Source organism: Vombatus ursinus, unplaced genomic scaffold, assembly GCF_900497805.2.
Source record: "Vombatus ursinus unplaced genomic scaffold, bare-nosed wombat genome assembly UNPS02009205.1, whole genome shotgun sequence".
Lineage (NCBI taxonomy): Eukaryota > Metazoa > Chordata > Mammalia > Diprotodontia > Vombatidae > Vombatus > Vombatus ursinus.
The window spans coordinates 22,578,955-22,606,554 of NW_020948983.1; the positions used below are offsets into that span (position 1 = coordinate 22,578,955).

Below are 27,600 nucleotides of genomic sequence, written 5' to 3' on the forward strand. Positions count from 1 at the left end.
ATGTAATTCTTTGATGACATTCTTTACTTCTTTTCCCCAGAGTTCTTTGGTGGTTAAATGCTGTAGCCTGCTCACACCCATCATGTAACCCTTATTTGCCTTTCTGTGTGATACTTATCATAAGTTTTTTTTCAATGATCTAGGTCTTGAAGCCATAGGGCAACACTGGTAAAATGTTAGTATAGAAAAGAAGGGCCTTTGCTTTCATGGAAAGCTTGGGATTAGTTAAAGAGCTTTGTAATTTCTCAAAAGCAATTGAGCCTACTCTCCTCCTTTCTTTTCAATTCTGGACCCATCTATACTGTTTGGCCCAGATATACTTAGCATTAGACATGATCTGTTGAGTATACATCCAAATTCGTATTGAAATATGGGCAACAGACAGTTGTTTTAAAATTAAATTTCACTTTTTCAAGTCATGAAGCATTTTTCCTCCTTTTCCTCCTCCTACAAAAACAAAAAGGAAAAACACAGCGCTTATAACAAATAAGCATTGTCAAGCAAAACAAATTCCCAAGTTGGCCATGTCTAAAAATGTATGTCTCATTCTCCAAGATAGTCTATCACTTCTCTGTCTGGACATAGTAGCTAGCATCATCAGTCTGATGGAATCATGATTAATCATTGCATTGCTTAGAATTCTTAAGCCTTTCAAAATTGTTTTCACATTGTGGATGATATAGTATATTTTTTTCTCCTGATTCTTCTAACTTTTTTTCTGTATCAGTCCATTTAAGTCTTCCCTGGTTTTTCTGAAACTATCTCTTCATTTCTTACAGCATGTCATCATTTCATTAATTCTTATACCATAATTTGTTAAACCTTTTCTAAATTGATGGACACTCCCTTAGCTACTATGAATATTTTTGTATATATATAAGACTTTTCCTTCTTTCTTTGTCCCATTAGAGGATAGGTCTAATAGTAGTATTGTTGAGTCAAAGGGTATGCACATATCAGTAACTTTGGGGACATAATTCCAAATTGCTTTCCATAATGGCTATACATTTTACAACACCACCAATAATGTATTAATGTGTCCGTTTTCCTGTAGTCCCTGTAACATTTGTCATTTTCCTTTCTTCCAACTTTGCAGTTGACTGTGAGCTATAACCTTATAATTTGCATTTCTCTAATTAATAGTGATTTAGAACATTGTTTTTCATATGACTATGGATACCTTAGTTTTTTTCCCTTGAGGACTGTCTTCATGTTCTTTGACCATTTATCAATTGGGGGGATGACTCTTATTTTTATAAATTTGAATTTATAAGAGATGCTTTTATTGGAGAAACTTACTATAGAAGCTTACTTATTCTCTCCCCCCCCAAATTATTTATTTCCCTTCTAGTCTTGGTTGCATTGCATTTATTTGTACAAAAATTCATTTATCCATTTGGAGCTTATCTTGGTGTATGTGGTCTGAGATTTTTGATTTAAATCTTATTTCTGTCAGATTGCTTTGCAATTCTATCATCACTTTTTTTTCCCCTTTTCAAATAGTGAGTCCTTACCCTATTAACCTGGAGTCTTTGGGTTTGTTGAACATTGGGTTCATTTTTTAACCAGTTTCAAATTGTTTTGATGATTACTGTTTTGTTGTATAGCTTATGAGCTAGACTTTTCTTTGTACTCCCCCTTGCCCTTATTTCTTTTGAGATTCTTGACCTTTTGTTCCTCCAGAAGACTTTCATTATTATTATTTTACTTCTCTAATGCTATCTTTTGTTTGTTGGTATGTCACTGAATCAGTTAATTACTATTTAGGTAGGACTGTGTTTAATATTTTAAAGATTGTTTTGTAATGGTATTCATATAGTTTCTTTTGTATATCTTGATAGGCAGACTCCCAGGTAATTTTATCCCCTTTGTAGTTAATTTAAATGGATTTTCTCTATTTCTTCCTTCTGTTTTTTTTTAATTTTTTATACAGAAATGATGATTAATGTGCATTTAATTTATATCTTGTAATTTTGCCAAAGTTATTAGCTATTTCAATTAATTTTTAAGTTGCCTTGGTTTTTCTAAGTACACTATCATATCATCTTCAAAAAGTGACAGTAGGGGCAGCGAAGTGGCACAATGGATAGAGCACTGGCCCTGAAATCAGAAGGACCTGAGTTCAAATATGGCCTCAGACACTTGACACTTACTAGCTGTATGACCTTGGGTAAGTGACTTAACCCCTATTGCCTTGCCAAAAAAAAAAGGTGACAGTTGTTTCTTCTTTGTCTATTCATATTCCTATTCTTGACTTGTTTTTCTTGTCGTATTCCTATAAGCTAGCATTTCTAGCATCATGTCAAATACTATTGGTGATAGCAATCGGCAATTTTCATCTGCTTGGTCTTTTCTAAGTGGATGGATGATGCTCCAGACTCCTTTGAGTGATTATAGATCTCTTCCATGAGACTTTGCCGTCAGTGTCTTGGTACTTGATGCAACCAACACTACTGTCTTCAAACAGGAGGAAATAAAAGACTTCACCATCCACAGGGAATCCTTCCTCAACTTGGACTCTTTGTTGGTTCTCTTCCATTAGAGGCAGATCTCTTTGGGGAACATATGGCAGCACAGTGGATAGAATGCTGGGCTTGAAGTCAGCAATACCCGAGTTTGAATTCTGCCTCTGACACTTAATAACTTTGTGACCCAGGACAAATCACTTAACCTCTCTAAGGGGCAGTTTCCTTCTCTGGAAAATGGAGCTAATAATAGCACCTCCTTATAACCCTGTGAGAATTATTGAGATGACATATGTAAAGCCCTGTTCAAACCAAATGCAGGCTTTTTATGCCTCTTCTGATGTTTATTATCTGCGGGTCACTGAATAGGGGTGTTACTACATTTTCCAAGGAATCTTGAATGATCTTAATGCCTGAATGGGAGATGACTTTCTACAAAAGTCTATAAAGTGGCATTTTGCTCTACCAAATCAAATGTATTTTCATAATCAGCAAACAATGATTCAATTCAATAAACATTTATTAAGCACCTACTGTATATCAGGCTCTCGATCTTATATTCCCTGTATCTTTTTGTTAATTGTGAGATGATAAAGATCTGGTCCCTTGTTGACTACCACTTGGAAAAGTCTGCTTATTCCATCCTCATGCTTTTGTTAAGAATGCCTTCAATTCATGCATATATGTATCATCAAGATTTTGTATAGATTAGAGAGAAGGCATTTAACTATGGTAGCTCTTGGTTACTGTGTTTTGGGAAGGGGGATATTAAAAAAGGTCCACTATTCTTTTTCATCCAGGTGGTATCTTCCTGTCCTTCAGATAACTTATAAAGTGGTCCCTAAATGTTTTCCTGATTGCATTGTCTTCAGTATAAATCTCCACTCTTTATACTTGTTCCAATCTGACTTCTTTAGACATCTTTGTTTATTTTGTTAATTTCTACCTATTTACAGTGCATCAAACTGAGCTCTATTAGGGTCCAAGTGTGGTGGTTCCATTGTTCTTTATGTATTAAATTATCTGTTGTGATGTTTTCTTTATTTTTTTAACCAAATCTTTTCCATTTTTCTTTCTGTTGTACCATGCCTTCCCCTTCCACCCCCACATCCCACCCCCTACCTTATCCCCACTCCTCTCCTTCTCAGTTGTCATCCTTGAATACTTTTAGAATGGCTTTGCATGGTCAATGTCTTTCCAAAAAACAAAGAGAAGCACTGAAGGATAAAAACAGTTTAAAGAAAGCTCAACAAGATTTCTTGGATATTAGTTTTTATTTGTTATTTGATAAAAAAGATTTCCCTCCTATTTACATTTTCTATTATACTTGCTATACCAGTTTTGTTCATGTACAAGCCTTTTAGTCTTTTGCAGTTTAAATTGTTTATTTTATTTTTGTGTTCTCTATCCTTCATTTGACTTAAGAATTTGCTCCCAGGTATAGTCATGATAAGCACCTTCTTCCTTTCTCCTCTTAATTTTTTTAATATTTAGTTTGTGTGTCTCCCTGGGACTTAGGCAATGTGTTGGTGGGAGCCAGTTTTCTGCCAAACTTTTCCAGTGTCCTATTCATTCTTATTGAACAAAGAGACCCTTCTCCACTAATGTGTCCTTAGTTTTGTCAAACATGTAACAACAGAGGTCAGTTGTTTTTGCTTCTTACTCATGTATTCCATTCCTTCAATCTACTTTTTTGTTTTTTAACCAATGCCAAATAGTTTTGGTGATTAAAGCTTTCTTATATAGTTTGAAATATTGAAAGTATTATGCCCCCTTCATTATTACTTTTCTTTCATTATTTCCTTTGGTATTCTAGACCTTTTATTCTTCCAAATGATTAAGAAAAAATTTGTCAAATTCTACTAAATAATGCCTTGGTAGTTTGACATAGTATGGAATCTACAAGGTAATTCAGATGATGTCATTTTTGTTGGTATGGCTCAATGCTGAGCTTTAAATATCCCTTTACTTATTTAAATTGTCCTTTATTTCTGTACAGTGTTTGTAATTATTTATATAAGTCCTAATTGTGTCCTCATGTATTGTTTCAGATATTTGGTACATTTTGTTGTTATTTTGAATGGAAATTCTAGCATTTGCTCTTGGTTTTTGTTGTTGCTAAATACAAATGCTGATGATTTTGTGGATTTATTTAGTCTACTTTTTTATTGAAGTAGAGTTAATGAGTTTTCTTAGTAAGCCATCTGTAAAAAAGGAGTAATAATGTCTTCACAGTTTCAATGTTTATTAAGCTGCCTATTTTTAAAGAGTTAACTTACTCAAAAATGTAAAATAAAACAAAATAGTATAATGGAATAAACAAAATGAATACTTAAATCTGAAGTTGTCCAGCTATATAGCATTTCATTTATTCTGTGCATATTTAGAAAATATTAAGCAAAATGTAACAACAAATAAGAATCTTTGTTATTTGAGGCTATAAAGTTTATAGAGTTTAAGAGTGAACAGTATCCATACCACACAACCAGCCTGAAACTCCTTTTAATTAATTTATTTTGATTTATCAATAATCACTTCCATAAGCTTTTGAGTTTTAAATTTTTCTCCCCCTCCCTCCCCACTTCCCTCCCCAGGATGGCACACAATCTGATATAGGCATACGTATACATTCCTGTTAAACATATTTTCACATTAGTGATGTTGTAAGTAAGAGTTAGAACCAATAGGAGGGACCACCAGAAAGAGGAAACAAAACACAACAAAAGAAAAAAAAATAGCAAATAGTATGCTTCGATCTGCATTCAAACTCCATAGTTCTTTCTTTGGATGTGGATAGCATTTTCCATCATGAGACCTTTGGAGATATGTTAGATCCTTGCATTGCTGAGAAGGGCTAGGTCTGTCAACGTTAGTCATCGCACAACGTGGCTGTTACTGTGTACGACCTTCTGGTTCTGCTCACTTTACTCAGCACCAGTCCATACAAGTCTTTCCAGGTTTTTCTGAAGTCTGCCTGCTCATCATTTCTTATAGTACAGTAGTATTCCATTACATTCATATACCACAACTAGTTCAGCCATTCCCCAATTGATGAGCATCATCTCAATTTCCAATTCTTTGCCACCACAAAAAGAGCTGCTATAAATATTTTTGTACATGTGGGTCCTTTTCCCATTTGTAAGATCTCTTTGGGATACAGCCCTAGAAGTGCTATTGCTGGGTCAAAGGGTATGCACATTTTTATATTCCTTTGGGCATAGTTCCAAATTGCTCTCCAAAATGGTGGGATCATTTCACAACTCTACCAACAATGCAGTAGTGTTCCAATTTTCCCACATCTTTTCCATCATTTATCATTTTCCTGTTTTGTCATGTTGGCCAATCTGATAGGTGTGATGTGGTACCTCAGAGTTGTTTTGATCTGCATTTCTCTAATCAATAGTGATTTAGAGCATTTTTTCATATGACTATGGATGGCTTTAATTTCTTCATCTGAAAACTGCCTGTTCATATCCTTTGACCATTTATCAATTGGAGAATGACTTGTATTCTTATAAATTTGTCTTGATTCTCTATATATTTTAGAAATGAGGCACTCATAAGAGACACTGGTTGTAAAAATTATTTCCCAATTTTCTACTTTCCTTCTAATCTTGGTTTCATTGGCTTTGTTTGTGCAAAAACTTTTCAATTTAATGTAATCAAAATTATCCATTTTGTATTTTGTAATGTTCTTTATCTCCTGTTTGGTCATGGATTCTTCTGTTCTCCATAAATCTGATAGGTAAACTATTCCTTGTTCTCCTAGTTTGCTTATAGTATCAGCCTTTATATCTAAATCATGAACCCATTTTGACTTTATTTTGGCATATGGTGTGAGATTTTGGTCTAAGCCTAATTTTTCCCATACTCTTTTCCAGTTTTCCCAGCAGTTTTTGTCACATAGTGAGTTCTTATCCCAGAAGCTGGGGTCTTTGGGTTTATCAAATAGCAGATTACTATAGTCATTGACTACTGTGTCTTGTACACCTAACCTATTCCACTGATCTACCATTCTATTTCTTAACCAGTACCAAGGAGTTTTGATGATTGCTGCTTTTAACACAATTTAAGATCTGGAACGGGTAGGCCACCTTCCCCTGCATTTCTTTTCATTAGTTTCCTTGATATTCTGGACCTTTTGTTATTCCAAATGAATCCTGTTATTATTTTTTCTAGCTCTATAAAATAATTTTTGGTAGTTTGATTGGTATGACACAGAATAAGTAAACTAGCTTAGGTAGAATTGTCATTTTTATTATATTAGCTCAGCCTACCCATGAGCAACTGATGTTTTTCCAGTTATTTAGATCTGACTTTATTTGTGTGAAAAATGTTTTGTAATTGTGTTCATATAGTTTCTGGGTTTGTTTCAGGAGGTAGGCTCCTAAATATTTTATAATGTCTACAGTAACTTTAAATGGAACTTCTCTTTCTATCTCTTGCTGTTGGGCTTTGTTGGTAATATATAGAAATGTCAGTAATTTATGTGGGTTTATTTTATAGCCTGCAATTTTGCTAAAGTTGTTTATTTCAAGTAGTTTTTTACTTGATTCTCTAGGATTCTCTAAGTATATCATCATATCATCTGCAAAGAGTGATGGCTTTGTTTCTTCTTTGCCTATTCTAATACCTTCAATTTCTTTTTCTTCTCTTATTGCTAAAGCTAACATTTCCAGTGTGATGTTGAACAACAGTGGTGATAATGGACATCCTTGTTTCACCCCCAATCTTATTGGAAGTGCTTCTAGCTTGTCCCCAGTACATATGATGCTTGCAGAAGGTTTTAGGTAGATGCTATTTATTATTTTAAGGAAGACTCCATTTATTCCTATGCTCTCTAGTATTTTTAATAGAAATGGGTATTGTATTTTGTCAAAAGCTTTTTCTGCATCTATTGAGATGATCATGTGAGACGATCATAGTTTTGTTGTTGATATGATCAATTATGCCGATAGTTTTCCTAATATTGAACCACTGAAACTCCTTTTAAAGGACAAAATGAAATAGGCCATCCTTCTCTGGAAATCCAGAGAACATTCATTGCTAAGCTGACCCTTTCTCTTCTTTTCTCTAGGCCAAGCATTGTTGGATTTTGGTGAATCGATGAAGTTGATGGCTGAAGTGAAAGGCTATCTTGATATCAATGTGAAACAAAACTTTATTGATCCACTACAGTTATTACAAGAGAAAGATCTAAAAGAGATTACTGTGAGTTCCTGGGCAGGAAATGTAGATTTATTTTAAAATGATATATTTATTTAAAGTCATTAACCTTTGTTCAGTGGGAACTTGGTCAAAATATCATCCTCTCAAGTGCCTAATGGCAATTCAGTCCAATTGAATAGTTTTGGGAGGAAGGTAAACTTGTAAAAAAATTATTTGTATGGGTAGAATTAAGTTATCTAGTGATCTAACAAAGAAAACCCCAGATCTTACTCTTAGTGCCTTACTTGAGGCCCTTTTACCATGTTTAATATTCACCCTGTTGGACTTTCCTGATCTGTATATAGTGTTGGCCACTTTTCAAGTGTTATTTCTCGTTTGTTCTTTGTGTAACATAGAATTAGAAATGTATTAGAAGGAAATATGTGTCATTGCTTCTAGCTCTTTAGGTTTAGCTGCTTCAATAATTCAAAATGTCCCTCACTAATCTTGTCTAGCACACGTTTCTCTTTATCCTTTTCATAAAAATAGCATTGCATTGCAAAGACAGCTAAACAATGTATGCAATATTTAGTATGCTTTGCTAAAATATAGGTAACATATCTGTAGAATTTTCATGATCTTTCAGTCTCATAAATTTGCTAAATAAAGTAAAATGAAGTCAAATTTTTCTCCTTGGCAGAGAAAATGTAATCAAAATCAGAGTTAAGCAGTCCTGTCTTCTCACTATCCTCTGGTATAATAGTTCTTTCCATTTTGAGGAGTGTTTTCCTTCAAAGTACAGCTTTAAGTCATCCCTCATTTGGGGTTTTCTTGGCAGAGATCTTGGAGTGGTTTTCCATTTCTTTCTCAGGCTCATTTTACAGATGAGGAAACTGAAGCAAAAAGGTTAAGTGACTTGCCTAGGCTCACACAGCTAGTATATGTTTGAGGCCAGATTTGAACTCAGGAAGATTTCTTCCTGTCTTCAGGCCCAGCACTCTATCCATTGTATCTCCTAGCTACTTAGGCTTTAGGAATCATCTAAACCAACTTCATTTTGTAGATGAAGAAAGTGGGGTCCAAAAAAGCTAGGCAATTTAATTTTTGATCCAAAACTAGCCTTGGTCTCTTGATTTTATCATTGTGATTATGACTTACTTGCTCTCTGATGTCATTTCAACTTGATATAAATTGAACAAATGAATTCCTAAGTTTCATTTCAATTCAATTGAACAAATATTTATTAAGTGTCTGCTGTTTCCAAATCGCTGTGCCAGGTGTTAATAGTACATAGACTAAAACATCACTGTCCATGCACTTAAAAGCTATTACGTTTTAATGGAGGATACATCATATACACAGATTAGTAAGTACAAGATAATTTGAGGAGGGAGAAATGATTAAAAACTTGAAGGATCAAAGAGGGCTTCATGGAGGAGGTGGCATTCAAAGTCTTGAAGGGAGACAAAGATTCAAAGGGGTGAACATAATGAAGAAGTACATTCCGGTGGGGGAAACTAATAATCTGGATTTGTCAGGTGCCATGGAAAGAGACCTAAATTTGGAGTCAGAGGATCTGGGCATGAATTCCAGCTCTAACACTGTTGGTTGGACCTTCAGAAAGTCACTCAGTCTCTTTGAGACTCAGTTTCTTCATCTGTAAACAGAGAGGGTTGGATTACATGATTTTGAAAGTCCCTTCTGTCTCTAAATCTGATCCTGCCTAATGATTGGCCCAATATGATATTTAACAAAAAAGTTTTAGTTTTTAATTTCATGTTTATTTGGTTAGTAATTATCTAGAGTAAAGTTTCTGCATATCAGCAAAGCTGGAAAGAGATGATTAACCCTCAAAACAGGATCTCTGGACAAGATTTTCCCAGATGCTACACTTTGTTGGATGTCAAGAGGATCTAGCTACTTGTACTTACACACACGTATTAAATTATTCCATAAGCATCCTTGTCCCCTTTGTGCTAGGCATTGAAAGGGATGGATCATGCCATCTGTGGTTTAGACTTGGGAAAAATAACTACCATTTTCATAGAATTGTAAAAGCAGTCTTACAATTCTCTAATTTTTCTCTTAGTGTCTCTTGAAAAAGCTGGAAGGCCGTCGTTTGGACTATGATTATAAAAAGAGACGAGTTTCTAGGATACCTGGTGAAGAGTTACGAACAGCAGTAAAAAAATTTGAGGAGTCAAAGGAGTTGGCTAGAAATGGCATGCTTAATTTGTTAGAAAATGATGTGAGTATGACATTTCAACTATTTAAAACAAACTAAGAGACTCTTAAAACAATAAAGTCTTAATTAAATGACATCATTTTAGAGATGTGTTCTCGGTGTCAGGGAGAGGAAGGAACTTTAATGTCCTCATGAACACAAAGTATATAGTACATGTTGGTGGTTTGGAATTGTATCTCTGCTGTGGTCAATTCTTAGAACTTTAGAAATTCAAGAAATCAAAGTATCTTGGGAAGCCCTTGCTCAGAAGCAAGACTATATTAGATATCTATTCAAGGTCATTGGTAGGAGGTGAGAGCCAGGGGAAAATCACAATGTATTCCTTTTTCGTTCTTCTGCCTCTAGTTATTTGTGGATAAAAAGAAATTAAAATAAGCTCTAGGGGTGGCCTTAAAAGGGAAAAGAAGTTACTGAAAGTCCATTTGCTGCTTGAGAGAATGGACAGTTCCACAGTGCCTGCATTGGTGTAGACAAGAGCATTCAGGCTCCCTCCTTTTGTCTACTCAAGGCCACCTGGAGTCATTCATTGCATTGCCCTTTCAACTAGTCCTAGAAGTCGACGGTCCAAGGTGTTGGACTATTTCTCCAAAACTGAGAATTTAGAATCTCTGGTTCCAATACTGTGTGCCCTGTTTTCCTTTGGATTTGTGGAATGAGTGATGTTTTTTTCCCTTTAAAATGTATAGGAATACCATTTTTTGACATCACTATGCCATCAGAAATGGAGCATTCAAACAAAATAATTTATTTTATTAAGTCAGGCCAACAAGCATTTATTAAATTCCTACTCTGTTAGATATGGTGCTAAGTGCTGGAGTTTTGTAGAATGGCTTTGCCTACTGTTTGGACTACTGTCAGGTCAGGAATCTTATGATGGGCAAGCCGAGTTCATAAAAATCCATCAAGTGCCAGAAAGGAGAGCATCACCATTATCTTTCCCTTTGTTTACTTCCTTTTTTTTAAAGGGACAAAAAGCCAATTTCCTCCCCATCTCCTTGTTTATCAGGGTTTCATTTTTTGTTTTTGCTAACAATAGTAATAGCTAATATCACTATGGCATGTTAAGGTTTTACAGAATACTTTCCTTTTCCATATCCTGTGTGATTTGTAGTGCAAATATTACTAATCCCATTTTATAGATGAGAAAACAGGCAAGTACCTTGCCCAAGTCACATAGTGTCAGATGGAGACAGCATGGTGTAGTAGATAAAGTACTTGATTTAGGAAGACCTGAGTTCAAATCCTAATCTCAGCCACTTACCAAGTCTTTGACCCTGGGCAAGTCACAACCTCTCTGTGCCTAATTCACTCTTGGTAGAATTGTGAACTGATCCAATCATTCTGAAGAGCAATTTGGAACTAGGCCCAAAAGGCTGAACGAGTTGTGGTATATGAATGTAATGGAATATTATTGTGCTATAAGAAATGATGAGCAGACAGACTTCAGAAAAACCTGGAAAGACTTGTATGGTCTGATGTTCAGCCATTCCCCTGCCTGATGGACATCCGCTCAATTTCCAATTAGTTGTCACCACAAAAAGAGTGGCTATAGGTATTTTTGTACATATTGGTCCTTTTCCTTTTTTAAAAATCTCTCTGGGATACAGACCTATTAGTGGTATTGATGGGTCAAAGGGTATGCACAGTTTTATAGCCTTTTGGGCCTAGTTTCAAATTGCTCTTCAGAATGGTTGGATCAGTTCACAATTCTACCAAGAGTGAATTAGTATCCAAATTTTTCCATATCCCCTCCAACATTTGTCATTTTCCTTTTCTGTCATATTAGCCAATCTGATAGGCATGAGGGTATACTTCAGAGTTGTTTTAATTTGCATTTCTCTAATTGATAGTGATTTAGAGCATTTTTTCACATAACTAGATAGCTTTGATTTTTTTTTTGAAAACTGCCTATTAATATTCTTTGACATAAATGTAGTTTTATGATGATAACAATAGCCTATAGAGAACCACATAGTAAAATTTTCTGTCTATCTCAGGCAATGGCGCAAAAACCTCTCAAAACATATTTATAGAGATGAGCCTATCATGAGCATCTTATAATTCAAATATATGGGATTGGCAAGACACATAGAAGTCCAAGTACTGAAGAGCAAGAAATTCTGCAGATGTTGTGGGTTGAGAGGCCGCATTGTGTGTTCTTTTTAAGGTTTCTGGAAACTTGAACCTTAACTAGTTGGACAATTTTTATAGTTTTTTTTTAAAGTAACTGTAATATGATATTGTTTAATTTTGCATCTTCTGAATAAGTTTTGGCATTCATGGAATACAATTACCATCTTCCATGCATATTGAATTCCAAAACTTAGGAACTATTGGTAATGTAGTTGTAGAGTTAATAATTAATAATAGCAAAAAGAGGAAGGGAAAATTAAGGTATAGGCAACCAAAGAAAAACTTTTAGCAGAAAATGCAAATAAGTGGAGGATTAATCAAGCAAAGAAATATAGGAATGGCAGGACTACAGAAGTGTTGAGAATGTATAAAAGAATGCATATATACATACATGCATACATATGTATATACATATACGTGTGTATACACGTGTGTGTGTGTGGTGTGTTGTGTGTGTGTGTATACTTTTTTAATTTAAAAAAGCCTAAAGAGAAGAATGAAACAGGAAGAGTTAGGCTGTGTAGGGTGAAAGGTGGAGATTGCTGTCTAATGATATGAAAAATTATGGCGAATTTTGGAATGTCTGAGCTAGAAGGGGCATCATTTCCCACTCCTTCATTTTATAAATGAGAAAACTGATCTCAGAGAAAATGAAGGTTTTTTTTTTTTCTCAGTCACACAGCTAATTAGTAGCAAAACCAGAAATGGAATCCTGTGTTCCCTGACTCCCAGGAGATAAAGAACTGTAGCAGCATGCGGTCCAATAGGAAAGATTAAAATATTACAGGTGAATAAAGAGAAGCACCTAGTATTAGGGATGCAACTAAGAAAAGGCTTATCCTGACTAAGCCTAGACTAGCTACCACTGCCTAATTCGAATCCATTGTTTATTCATTTGCCCCCCTTACACTAAGTCTACAGTGTAAAACATCAAATAGTCTTTATGACTCACTTGATTTACAGATCCTTAGTAACATTTTCCCCCAATGTGCTTGCTTGTGGCCGAGTAATGGGGGAGGCTAGAAGGGCTAAGATCTCTAGGGCAAATAGGGCAGTATCTAGTATCTTATAGCATCTACTATAGTATAGTATAGTATCTAGTATCTACTATCTTATAGTATCTAGGGCAGATACTATAACTTTGAACCATTGCTAAATTAGGGCATTTAGTCCACTTTCTCATTCATTGTGCAAATGAATTTTTTTTACAGAATCCCTAATAAATGATTATCCAGCCTCTAATTGAAAATTCCTAGCAATGAGAAGTTCATCACTTAATCAGGCCTATTAAGTACCTCATTGCTTAATTGTCCCCTTTTCGGATTGTTACAGCTAAAAAGTTCTAGAAACCAAACCTCTCTCGATGTACTAGCACCACCTATTGGTCCTAGTTCTGCCTTCTAAAGAAATTTGAAATAAGTCCGTTTCCTCTTATATGTGACAACCATTTAAATATTTGAAGACAACTTTAACGTCCTTCCTAAGTGTTATCTTTTCCAGTCTAATAATTTCCAGTTTTTTTTTTCAGTTGTTGGGTGTGTGACAAGTTTAATTGCCATTCATCTTAGTATTGATAAAGTGGGTGGTCTGTAGTATCCTAGCCAGTACAATGAATGTACTGACTCTTGAAAAGGGAGAGATGTTGGGAAGTTTAAATTCTGTTCCTTTCATTCAGTTGTACCAGAAAAAAATATGTCATATTTGTGTCGTAGGGACCATATGTATGGGACACCCATGAATCTTTTTTGGTCACGTAATATTTCATATTTCCCCTTCCCTATCTGAGGATAGGTTAATATATTTTGTTTTTGCTTAGACATTAAGTACCTATGGAGAGACTTACAGCACACATCTCCTTTAGCAAATTTAAATAGCATTTGTAAGTGGAATGCCTTTTCATGCAGTTATGTCCATAAGGTTTATAGATTAGAAACCCTCTGAAAATATCCTCTAATTTGAAAAACAGGCATTTTGTTGGGTTTACTATTAAATTAAATTCACAAATCATGAGTGAACTTGAATATCTCCTTACAGAGTAACCAGGAATTGTAAGTTACTCTAATCCAGACCAGTATTTTGGGCTGCAGGATGAAGTAAGATGTGCCTGAATCATATCGATTACCTGATGGGTTTCCTTTACAAATCGTCGTCCTTGTTGCTAGTCTGATCATTTTCTGTTCTTGTCTCTGAAGCTGATAGACCATAAGACTCCATGAGATAATTCTTCTCCTCTGCTGCAGGTAGAGCAAGTTAGCCAGTTGACAGTGTTTATAGAAGCCATGCTAGACTACCACAGACAGTCCGCTGACATTTTGGTGGAGCTGCACAGGAAGTTACAGCACCGGTAAGGACGGACCAATTAGTTAAAAACCTAAAGTCTCTGATGTGCCACTTTTTTTCTTTTTCAGAATTTTGTTATTTTGAGAGATATGTATTTTCATACGTCGTGGAGAGGGGAACCCTTTTGAGAGGATCTGCCCCATGTACCAGAGCCCTTCCACTTTTTTGTCCATGTGTTGACTGTCTTCTTCATTACCTGACCAGGCTGTCTCTAGGTTACAGAGTCCCACTGATGCCTTTATTCTTTCTTGCACATGTCCTCTATACTAATAGGCTAGTTTGCTTTTTAAACCCACCACTCATCTTTTCATTGCCTTTTGATTTGTTTGTAATTTTTATTCTTTCTTAAATATTCCACTGTATTCCATGAGTTCCAGACATGTGGTCATTAGCAGGATACAATAATTATGATGATGCTGATGATAGTAATCAATCAGCAAGTATTTATTAAGCACTTACTATATTCCAGGCACTGAGCTAGGCACTGGAGATAAACATACAAAAATGAAACAACCCTTACTAGCGAAGGACTTATGTTCAAATAAATTCTGACATACATATAGTACTTTATAGTTGGATATGTGCTTTCACATACATTATCTCATTTAATATTCTTATATTGGTTCTGAGTTTTATTTGGTTAGCTCTCTTGGTTGAGTGGACTGAGAAATGTACCTGTGGCTAGAAGGACTGGGGAAAGGGATCTGAAGCTTACCCCCTCTCCTATTTTTTCTTTTCCTTTTACAATTAAAGCTGTTTCATTACCTAGGTGTCTGACAGACAAACACACATTGTTTACTCTGTCTGCTCTGGATTTGAGGTACCTTGGTTCTATTCCTAACATGGTTGCTGACTTGCAAAATGACCTTAAGCAAGTCATTTAACCTCTTGGGGATTTAGTTACTAAGTCTAAAGAATGGGGAATACCTTCTCTATCCTTCTCTGGAGAATGATAAGAAGACTGAGATGACATTTGGGAAGCAGTTTGAACTCCAGAGAAACTAGAAAAATATGCCCGATTTTTGCCAATAAAGTATTATTATATGTTTATGAAGATGACTCTGGGCCCCTTTCAGATTCCAAAGTTCCATCAGAATTATCCCCCAAAGATTAAATTATTAGTTTGGTGTAGTATTAAATATGTTTTGATTCTGATCCATGTATAATACATGTGGTGATTCTCAGTGAAATCAAGTCTTGACTAACTACAGCCCTTCATTGTTGCACCATGTTGGATAACAGGAAGCTACTGATGAGTCTGTTAATGGGAATTTATTAAATAACTTCTATTTACTAAAATCTCTGTCACTCATAGACAAAGTATATATATATATATATATATGCACATATATATGTATGCATACACATACTGTATTTCACTGCATAATCGTTGCAGATTTTATGCCAAATTTTTCGCAAAAAAAGTGGGGTACAACCATAATATGAAGCTTTTTTTCTTAATTTTAAAATTGTGCAGGTATTACTTGTCTTTTAGTTTCCACCAATCTTGCACCAACTTTTTACTCACTGAAAACTGTCCATGCTGTTCAATTAACATAATCAGTTTCAGCTTGAATCCTGCAGAATAGTTTTCATATTTCCCCTAATCAGAAAGAAATGCTTCATATGTTAACGTTGTCTCTGGCAGGCAAACTGTATAGTTTAGCTAGCTCGGGAAGATGCAGGTCTTACCATATCACATGACTTGTTCATGGCAGCTTCATATATACATATATACAGTATAAACACAATATAATTTTTGGGGAAGGAACTCTTTAAAGGATTATTATTATTTTGTTGTTGTTGTTGTTGTTGAGGCAGTTGGGGTTAAGTGACTTGCCCAGGATCACACAGCTAATGAGTGTTCTGTGTCTGAGGCTGGACTTGTACTCGGGTACTCCTGACTTCAGGCTCAGTGCTCTATCCACTGTGCCACCTAGCTGCCTCCTCAAAGGATTATTAAGAATAAATTTGATGGAATTTTCACTTAGAACTGTGTCACACAATAAAACTCTGATATTTTGATTGTTGATTAATTTAGAAAGTACCTTCTCTGAGAGACACATAGTTCCTGTTAACTTTTAGTAGTCCTGCCTATTCAGGAGATACTCATTTTTAAACACCAGTATGACCTAAATGAGTTCTGGTAAACAGTAGAAAGAGCAAGCTTTGGAGTTTAATTTATGTGAACACAGTCAGCCCAGCTATCACGGATCATTAGAGGATAGCATTTTGGGGGTTTTTCAGAATAAATTTGCCCAATCTTTTCCTGCTCACAATCTAAATCTATGTTTAATGTCTGAAGAGAATTAATATATTCTTAAAGTCCTGTGTTTTCAACGATCATATGTTTTACATATCTTCAAATATGTATTACAGAATACGTATATCAACTGCTTTCTCTAATTATAATTACAAGCCAGAGACTGCATTCAAGACTTTTGAAGTTGACAATCACTACAGCCAAATTTCATTCCATTCTTCAGCAAGTTCAGGTAAGGATGCAATTATACTTACCATTTGGTTAAATCCAGAGAATAAATTGTGTAACTGTTAAGCAAAGCTTGAGTTATTATTTTAGTCTTAATATGGTGGCTGAATCCTTCTCATGTTAAAGGAAAATAGTTACACATTTCTTCACATTAATGTTGCTAGTTTGGAGGTTATTATATACTTATATACTATATACCTACTATAGGTATTCTACATACACACACAGAGTTATATACTTTAACAAATTACCAAGAGGAGGTATTTCTTTACTTAGAAAGGGTCTTTTGATGCAGAATAGACGTCAGCTTTTACAGTCAGGCATACAAACAAGGGTATTGTTTACATTTGGCCTAGAATTATAATAGTAGTGTTTAATTTCTGAGTTCTCAGAAGACATAAAGAATTTCAGAACCAGAATCTAGGAAAAGTTATTCATGTGATTCCCAAGGTTCAGTCTTCTCTCTGTAGAAGGGAAGGAGTTCCTAACTTTCTATAGCAATGTATCTTAAAATAGATTATGCTGCAGACCAGTGAATTACCTCAGTTCTTTACTGAATTCTTTGAATTGAACTCTAGCCTTTTGATTCCCAGGGCCAGAGCTCTCAGCAGCTCAGGGGACAGAGAATGTGGAGAAAGAATAGAGATGCGGGGAAAAAGAGAAATAGAAGAAGGAGGAAAAATATTTTAAGAATTTTATAGAGGTTAAGAAGTAAGGACTTTGGCATCCCTGTAATCCCTGCTACCAGAGAGACAGATGACAGGCTGGTAGATTTCTTGAGTTCAGGAGTTCTGAGCTGCAGTGGGCCAAGCCAGGTGGATTTCTGCATGAAGTCCAGCACCATTTTGGTGAGCCTCCAGGAGCAGGGGGCAACCTAGGCCAGATCAGAAACAGAGTAGGTCAACTCCCATGTTGATCCAGCCTTGACAAGCTCAGGAGACCCAATCTTCCCCTCCCCCCCAAAAAAGGGGGAAGACAAAGACATCTAATAGTAAAGACTCTGGACTTTACTAAGTAAAGTAAAAACTTTCTACATACTAATGGTTAGGAAACATTACTTTATAATCCTGGGCCTAGTGTCAAATTAGGGGACATCGTGGGAGGATATGCTGTCTGACTTCTGAGCTTGGCCAAGACATAAAGTCCTTTGAACTTCATTGCAAGTACAACATGCACACAAGCAAACACACACACACATAATAAAGTGGAACTTGGGGCCCCTCATTTACTAATTTTTTATATTTATCTCATTAAAAAAAGCAAAGCTGATTTTCCAGGAAACTGCTAAAAGAAGTTTAATATGTTGTAACTCATGTAACTCAAGGGGCTCTTCTCAGGTGGCTGGAAATAAGCTTTTTTTCAGAGAACGTTATTAGATTGCTGAGTTGAGGGGAGGCCTTGTATTGCTTTATGGCCCCAGGCAGACAGAAATTGCACTGGAAGTGGGCTGTCAAGTTTACTTCTTCACAGAGACCACAGTTGACATTGTTTTTATTATCTAGATTCACTGTGCAAAGGATTATTTTTCAGGAGGGTCTGGGGCCAACCACCAGAATCATCTTCTGTTATCTTCTGCCCTTCTCCTGTGTACCTTATGACTTTAATAGACAGCCTCCTGAATTGCCCTTGGCAGTGGCAACCATTTAAAAACCAGCACATTTCACATCCATCTCCATTGGTCATGGCTGGAATGTGTGAGGTTGAAGGGGGGCTGTACTGTTTGTTTCTTAGGAACAGTTTCAGATGAAAATGACATTTTATAGTCGGCTTTAATGGGAAATTACTTTCCATTAGGATTCTGAATGATTTCCACAGAATGTTTATAAAGCAAAGAAAAAATGTCAAGCATTTCACTAACAATTCAAAGTGAAGCTGATGGGACCCTGCCAGAAATAGACTCCAAGAACATTTTCCTCATCATTTCTTCTTTCTAAGGAAAGAAAAGAATGTGGTCAATTAGGCAGTATGAATCCATCATTATTGTGAGATGGGACCATTGATAATATGAGTAAGCAGGACTGAAATGAAGCCTCTGTGTTGGTTAGATTATGAAAATGAACAGAGCATGACAAAAAATGGAGAAATCACATCTTGTAATGATGGATTGCAGGCAAAAGACCAGGTTAGGACTTGGCTAGGAAAAATGACCTACTGTCCAAACTCTGAGAGTGTACAGTCATGTTTGCCTCATCAGCATTCAGGAGTATTTCTGTGCCAAACTTGAAAAGAAAAGGGGGAGGGAAAGCTATTAAGGTGTAATGGCTCTTTTTGCCCTCTCCTGAAAGAGCCCAGAAGCCCTGTGTTTACTTCTCCTTCTACCTAGGACTTTAGCAAAGAAAATAATTTAGGAACTTGTGGGCTACACTTTCCTTACTCTACAAATATGTAGGTCTTTCCAGGCACGTCAATGTTCACTTCCCATATTGTAAGTTTAGAAATTAGTCTTTGTGATGCAGTGGGAAGAATACTGAATCAAGTCAGAAAACTGGCTTCAAGTGCTGAGCCACTGATTAGTGGTGAGATCTCGAGTAAATCACTTTATTTATCTAAGCATCAGTTTCCTCATCTTTTTATCTGTCTTTATCTTGTAGTGTTGTTTTGAGATGATGTATAGGAAAGTGCTTTGAAAACTGTCAAACTCTTTACAAATGTAAGGTATTATTGGATATAGGATTAATCTTGTCTTTTGGTTAACCCATTTATTCTCAAAGTTTTGAATGGTTCCCAGCATATATCATCGTCACTCTATTTTAATAGATTAAAAAAAAGTTGACTAACTAGTATAACTAGTAAATGAAACATACCATGTGAAAGGATAAACATTGGGCTCTGAAGTGTGTGTGGTGGAGTGAAAGGAACACAGAACTTTGAACCACAAGGCATGAGTTGAGATCTTGGCTCTGCTGCGTAACGCATTTCTGAGCCTCAGTTACTTCATCGGTAAGATGAGGGGATTGGACTAGATGTCCTCTAAGCTCCCTTGTGATTCTCAGAAGATTTATGTGGTAGAAAAAGAACCAACAACAGAGTGAAGGTTTAGAGGCACTACAAACAAATCATAATTTAGTTGCAAAATAATTATAGGATAAAAAAGACTTAAAAAGATTAAGTTGCTACAAACTGTTTAGTTAAAGAATATTCCAGCTGGAAAAAGTCCTTCCCATACATATATGTAGGTCGTCTGAGAGCAGCATGGTATGATGGAGAGAGCACAGCACTAGGAGATGGGGAACTCTGCCTTCTAGTCCTCTCCCTGCCACTAACTAGCTGTGTGGCCTTTCTGCCTTAATGCTGCCTTCTCTAAAGTCAGGGAGTTGGCCTGGATAATCTCTGAGGTAATTTTCAACTCTAAAACTAGATGATTCTGTGTCTGTCACAATCAGATGCTTCCCAACATTACTGAATATTTTTTGACTCTTAATTTCCTTGCCTTCCTCTTCCATTTTTAAACAGTGGAATTAATTGTTTATTGAGCTATCTAAATGAGCTAATTTCTAAAATATACACTTAATGAAATGTACATTTATGCATAAACTATACATAATGTGAATATGCATTCATAAAATACACTTTCACTTTTTGTTAGGTGTGTTTTATGTGGGAAAATATAATTTCTTGAACTTGATTGTTCCTAGTAGCTAGCACAATGCTGGGCACATGCACAGCTCAGTAAATTATTTGGTGATATTTAAGATGTGTTACAGACTAGCCTAGGCAAGCCCCCAGTCATGCAGCAGTACACTACCATGGAACAAGCTCTGAATTTAGGGTCAGAGGGCCTGGTTTGAATCCCACCGGTGCCATTTACTGCCTGCATTACCTAGGGCAAGGCCTTTGTTTTCTCTGGGCTTTAGTTTCTTCCTCTGTAAAATGAGGGGGTTGGATTCTGTGTCCTCTGAGGTCCATCATTCATGATCCCATGATGTGATGGCCTCAGATCTCTTCTGGCCTTAGAGCTATCATTTTATAATTGGCATACATTCATTGTATTCCCTAGTTAGGGACCAGTACATATCCCCTCACACTCCATCACTTTCACACTTGGGATCTGTTCTTCTTCTCCCTGCCCTCAGACAGTCTCACCTGTGTGAAGACTGAGTACTCGAGGTGATGCCAATCCGATGTTTTAATCTGTCTGGCTCTTCATGGTGCTCTCCAGTGCTGATCTGTACCCCCTGTGAGGATTGGGAACTGATCTGCCCTGATCTCGTGCTCCCAGAGGCCCAACTCCAAGTCTGCCAAACCTGTCAGGTTCCACATCATCCACTTTCATACACACACCAAATCATTAAGCTGGTCCCACCTGAGCAACACTCGAAGGACACCCTGTCAGTCTCACTGCCATATCTAGACGCACTGGCAGGTGCCACTTCAGGGCTTAAAACCGGATAGTTTCCTATGGGCCACACTTTCATTCTCAACACTCTTCCCTCAGCATTCACACTGACAAGAGACACAATCTCAGACTGACCACACACTGAGCTTCCAAGATTTGTACCAGCCATCCTTTTCTCTCATCCCATAGCGAGAACACACTGCCACACAGCACCCCACAGACACACACTAACAACACACTCAACGTTCTCCATAATAGAGTCTCATCAGTAGCTTGTTCACAGTAACCACGACATAAGGGCCAGAGCTTTAAACTGCTTTTCCTCAAGTAATCAAAGAACAGCAAGAGCTTCTCTTCCCTTGAGTTAGGGCATCATTCTTTCTTCCCATTTTGGCTCCTTTTAAAAGGATTGGCATGTTAATAGCAGGTTCAAGACTAAGCTTGCTATAGAATCTTCCATCTGAACTGATAGACAACAAGATAGTACAGAAGAGGCTAGGTAGGACCTGGAGTCCAGCAAAGTGGGAGGAGAATTATGATATACAAGTCTCTTTGGCAAGGGTTCAAGACCTGGGAGATCAGCTTGGGCCAAGAAAGAGTAGGGATGTAACTGTAGGTAGTGAAGTCAGAGTTAGCAAGAGTGGCATGAGTGATTGGGGGCAGAAGCATTTGTTCTCTCTCCTGTTTTATATACTTTACTGGCTATGGGTTGTACCATGAGTATTGACTGTAGGCAGAAGGATCTCACAGGTTTGTAGGGAAATCTTGCCTGAGACTGAGGTGAAAACAAAGATGGCAAGTAGTGTTAGCTCACACCTGTCTGTATTTTGTTAATTTCCTCCGACTCAATAAAGTATTTGCCTTTTTAATGAACATTTTTTATTTCCATACAACTCGGGCAGGTCCTCCGATTTTCCCGGATCATCCATGCTGTCGTGCTCTCTATGATTTTGTTCCTGAAAGTGAAAGAGAACTTGGATTTAAAGAAGGGGACATCATTACATTAACCAGTCAAGTAGATGAAAACTGGTATGAAGGAATATTCCAGGGGCAATCTGGATTCTTCCCCATTAATTATGTCTCTGTGCTAGTGCCTTTGCCTTATTAGGTTTGTCACTCCAGCTGTGGACCTCAGTTTGTGACTGAAATGATTTCACCCAAGTGTTCTCTCAGTACGGCATTCTGTGAAAGCCCTGATATATTTGACCGACTAAATGACTTTTGTATGTGTGTCCTCTTTTTAACGAGTTTTGTATTTCATTTGTATAAATATTTTACCTTTTTGGCCATTTGGAAGTGCAATTTTCATTTTTTGCTCTGTCTCTTCGAGGTCACTGGTTAGATGCGTATGGATCCTGTTGTTTAAAAAAAATTGTATCCAGTGCAGAAACTCTTGGCTGGTTTTTGTTGTCTGTTAGATGCAATGATTTTTAAAATCATTAAATATAATTTAAATTATATTAAATTTAAAACATAAAATATAAAGCTAAAAAACCAGTGTCTCCAAATTACTGTGGTCATTGGGTCTTTCATTCATCACAATGTAACTTATCTGTTAACAGCCTAATGAATATTTCCCACTTTATGTAGTCAAAAGTCAAAATTTGATGTCCTCAGTACCAAGATGCTTTTGTACAGGATACAGTCCTCAGATTGTAGCCTATTCTAACTTACCGAGGTTGACTCAGCTTAATAAATTTTAGAGAAAACAATGCCTTTTCGTCATTTATGTAAATGCTTTTAAGTGATTTTCCTTTGCAGATTGAAGTGGTTTTGGGAATGTCTGTGGGTTTTTTTTAATCATCTTTTACCTACCTACTCCAGTTATTATAACTTTTTCTTTATACTTCACAGTGAGTGGGTGAAAGGCTTCCAAGTGAGGCATCCTGAACTGGGTATTGAATGGGCTTGTGGGCAGAAGTGCTGGAGTGAATCAGGTAATTGGGCACAGATGTAGTTTACTGGGGAAAGCTTCATGAGGGGAGGGGAGTTTTAAGCATGGATTTGAAAGGCAGGGATATGGCTTAACACAGGGAGGCAAACTCAGTGGCTTAAAGACTGGAGTAAATAAGTAATAGGGAAGAGTACAAAATATTTGTCTCATGAAAATAGAGAATTCAGACTTTGTTTTAAGGAAAGATAAGGGTTTTGGAGTTAGTGGAGCTAAGGAAGAGCCCCAGTTCATGGAGGTCCAAGAAGCAATTAGGAATCCCTTTAGGTTTCATCCAGAGAGTGGCATGATCAAAACAACACTTTTGATCAGAGGTTCTTAATCTGGAATCCTTGAATAAATTTCAGACAATTCATGATTTTTTTTTAACATTTTGATAACTTTATTTTGGTGATCGTTTCTTTTGTAATCCAATATAGTTTATGCACTAAAAAAATATTCTGAGGAGTCCATTAGTTTCTCCAGATTGCCAAAGAGGTCAATGAAACAACAACCAGAAATGTTTAAGAACCTCTGGTTCCCTGATTATTCAACTTATGTGTCAGATAAATTGTAATATTGAGAGACTGATGTAAAGTAGTAGAAAGAGCACTAAACCTGGGATTACAAACCTAAATTTGAATCTTGGCTCTGCTCCTTCCTGCTTCTTTGATCACGGGCAAGTCTCTGGCCCTGCTGGACTGATGTTTGAGAGATCTAACATCTCTGTGAGCTCTTCCACTTCTCTGTTCTATGAATCTTATCTGCTCTGCCTATTTAACAGGGTTGTTGGGAGCATCAAATAAGTTAATGTAAATGGAAAAAAGGAACTGCAAATTCTAAAGACAACCCAAATGTAAAAGGCATAAAAGACTATGACAGGGAGAGGTAAACTGCAAACAGATTCAGGAAGATGTGAGAGACTGATGCAATGATGATTTATTTATCTTCACAGACAGATGAAATAAGCTTGTACTTCCTCATTTTTAAGAGGGGAAGAGATGGTGAAGAGAAAAGCCTAAGGAAGGAAAAGCATTAGTCTTCTTGGGATGTATCAGAAACCCATTTTGATTTTTATGCCTCAGCTGCTACAATCCATGAAGCTTCACTGTCTGTCTTGGGTTAGTGTGCCTGTTACCTGTCTGTCCCCCATGCCATCCAGTTGCTAGCTAACAACCCAAAAATGTGGGAGAAGAAATACCATTTTTTCCTTCCAGTGCAGCCTTTGGTTCTGGCACTGCCAACTGTCGACTTCTTCCCACACCTAGACATTTCCACATTTGCGGGTGGTGTGAGACAGATGGCTGCAAGTGTACGTAATGGAAGCCATAGCAGTAATGCTGTGGAATAACAGGGAAATGGACTGCCTTCAACTTCACACTTGCAAAAATGCTTTAATTTCTTTGAAACAAAATGCCCCAAATCAGGTTACAGTTCACACTTAAGCTGTTTGAATCATGAAGGTTTATGTGAACTGTCTCAAACCAGTCTGCATCCTCTGGAAGCAGAGCAAGGCTACAGGTGACTTCCCCACGCTTGAATATTTAAACTTTTCTTTTTGACCTGGTTATATTCTCTAGTGCAAGAAGGGAAAAAACCATAGGTCAAAGACATAGTTGTCAACACACGTGAAATGAGCCCAAATAACGAAATATTTCCTGACATATCTTTAATCTAGAATACGGTTTGCATTTGTTTCCGCTTTATAATTTTCAGCATTGACACCCAACCACATGAAGAAGTCATACATGATGAAAATGCTTCCCCATTGCTCCATGGGATTATAGGAACATCAGGCCCAGAAATGGTTAAAGAATGGTTAAAGAAATAATTTGTTCCTTAGAAAATGAATTTTCACTAGATGAGAATGACATTTTTATTCTAGTAACTTTAAAGTGAAAACCTCAAAACGAAGCTCTTTATTTTTAATGTGGAATAATGAAAATGTTGTGCCAAGAGGAAGGTGGCCCATTTTCTAGTACCAGCTTTGTCGCCACCCTAAGCAAACCAGTGGAACTCTCTGGTCTCTGATTCACTATCTGTAAAATGGATGGGTATGATTAGTTTGCATGAAGTCCATGAATTTATTTTTTTAAATAAATTTTAAAATATGTATTTCAATATAATTGCTTTCCTTTGTAATCTTATGCATTTTATTTTATGCTTTTAAAAACATTACTCTAGAGAAGGGTTCTCCAGGCTTTCACCAGATTGCCAAAGGAGCCCATGACACTAAAGTGGTTAAGAACTCCTGGACAAAATGGTCTCTATAGTTCCCATGCTAAAATCTATGATTATAACTATGAACATTATAAACATTGAACAACTACTACTGATAGCTTTGGCATGCTGTTTCATGCCAACCTAGTTTGTTATTCCTGAATTTGTTGCTCATGTAACTCTATGCTATTTAACATTTTTATAAATAATATGAAAGTGAGATTGAACAGTCCAATATCTACTTTTCCAGATGAATGGCTAAGGTCTCTTGGGTAGTGAAATGCGAAGTTGATGAGGATATACTGCAGGATGATCTCACCAGGTAATGTGAGTAGGCAAAGAGTAGATGAATTTAAGTATGGATAAACGTAGTATGGTGTGGAGGATTTGGAGGCAGATCTGAGTCTGAATTCTGCTTCTGACACTATCTCACACACAGAATTTGAGAGTTGAAAGAAACCTTGAGAGCCCATTTAGTCCAACCTATGCCCAGAAGGAATCTGTACTATAGCATACCCAAGCTTGTGCCAGAGGAAGTCTAAGGAGAGAGAACCCATCCCCTCTCATGACCGTGGGCAGGTCACCAAGTCTCTGAGCCTCAGCTCTTTCATTTAATCAGGGAGTTGGACTAGGTGATCTCTGAAGAGGACCCTTTGCCTGTCAAAGTCTTATGATCCTACAAGTATGAGGTAATGCATTTTGGGGAAAAGTAACGTAAACCCCACTTGCAAGATGATGGGCTCTGGATGACCTTAGGAAACTAAAGAATCTAGGAGTTACTTAGGCTTCTCTAAGGACCTCAGTTGGCCTAACATGCAACTATGTTTCCCCGCCCCAGTCGGAATCTAGACATCATGGAAGGTAGTGAAAAAATGAGAAAAAGGTATCTTAAATTTTCACAAAAATTTAAGTCCAAAGGCCTGTGATTTCATGGGTATTCCCACCACCAAAACTGATCACAGCCCACACCCACCCCTTGCTTTCTCCCCTTTCTTCCAATATATTTTATGCATTTAAAAACATTTTTCTGAAAAGGGGAATAGACTTTATCAGACTGCCACAGAACCCCTTCTTTTTCCATAATCTGCAAAAAGTTAAGAACCCAAGGCTAGCAGATGCTTTTCCAGAATGTCATGGCTGAAAAATATATTGCTCTCTGGACAATCCAGTGATCTGGTTTTGTTTTTGTTTTTTTTAACTTGGGCTAGTCCTGAAGTGACAGACACACGGACCCTCATCAAGACTTATACTTGGGGAGCAGCTAGGTGGCACAGTGGATAGAGCACCAGCCCTGAAGTCAGGAGGACCTGAGTTCAAATCTAGCCTCAGACCAAACACTTGACACTTAATAGCTCTGTGACTCTGGGCAAGTCACTTAACCCCAATTGCATTAAAAAAAAAACTTGGAGCTCTGAGCTCACATCCAACTAGCACAGCCTTGAAGAATCCAAGGCCACTACCACTTGATGCTGCGTCTGGGTAGAATTGGCAGGGAGAGCATGCCTAGTAGAAATGGTCAGTTTTAGGAAGTTGCTGTTCTTTCCCCCTAGAAACATCACTCCTTTGGCTAGTTTAATTGTTGCAATAAGGCTGCTACAATATATTCAAAAGGAGACACAACATACTTCCAAATTGATCTATTAGAGGGTGAAGAAAGGTCACAGATAAGGTCCTTGGATCAATGGGGGAGAATACGTTGCACTTTTAAAATGACTGTAATCTCCATCTCTCCCTGAGCCATAATTAGAAAGGCTCTCACTTGGAACAAAAACAGTTTTTTTTTGTTGGTTTTTTTTCTAAAGGAAGGTGAAAAGGAAGATGGGAGTCAATGGAGACACAAAAGAACCCAAGATACGGTTCATTAACATAGGGAGAGGGGGTGATTTGCCTGACCCTCATCTACTCAGAGGTTAGCAGGGAAGCTGGCACCCCAGAAAAAGGAAATCCATGGCCTGTAGTGGCCTCTAGTGTGCCTCCTGATAGTGTGAGGTCCACAGCAGTGGAGGTACTGACTGTCCCCCAAGCCTAGAATGCATTTCCACCTCACCTCCATCTGAGAGTTCATTTTTTTTTAAAACTCTGCTTAAATGACACCTTCCTCACAAAGTCTTTTCCGAACCCTCTCTCTTCACCCTCAGCTGCTAATGCCCTTTCCTTAAAAAAAAAATTAACTAGTACTTATTTCTTTTAAGTTTCATGGACACTTATTTATATCTTCCTCTACAGAATGTAAATTCTTGGAGAGCAAGCATTATTTCACTTTTGTCTTTGTCTCCTAGAGTAGGGCTTTGC

At 37.0% G+C, this 27,600-nt stretch overlaps 1 protein-coding gene across 4 annotated transcripts in view; it reads left to right on the forward strand.

The window, feature by feature from the left end:
* The window catches only part of SH3GL3 (SH3 domain containing GRB2 like 3, endophilin A3), a 136,908-nt gene extending 114,046 nt beyond the window's left edge, over nucleotides 1-22,862 (forward strand). For all 4 annotated transcript variants that reach the window (XM_027851458.1, XM_027851459.1, XM_027851462.1 and 1 more), the window contains 5 exons: nucleotides 7,543-7,676; nucleotides 9,703-9,861; nucleotides 14,232-14,335; nucleotides 16,711-16,826; nucleotides 22,061-22,862. In XM_027851458.1, the coding sequence (XP_027707259.1) occupies nucleotides 7,543-7,676; nucleotides 9,703-9,861; nucleotides 14,232-14,335; nucleotides 16,711-16,826; nucleotides 22,061-22,266 (719 nt within the window). In that variant the 3' untranslated portion in view covers nucleotides 22,267-22,862. The remainder of the gene's footprint in view (nucleotides 1-7,542; nucleotides 7,677-9,702; nucleotides 9,862-14,231; nucleotides 14,336-16,710; nucleotides 16,827-22,060) is intronic.
* The last annotated feature ends 4,738 nt before the right edge of the window (nucleotides 22,863-27,600 follow it).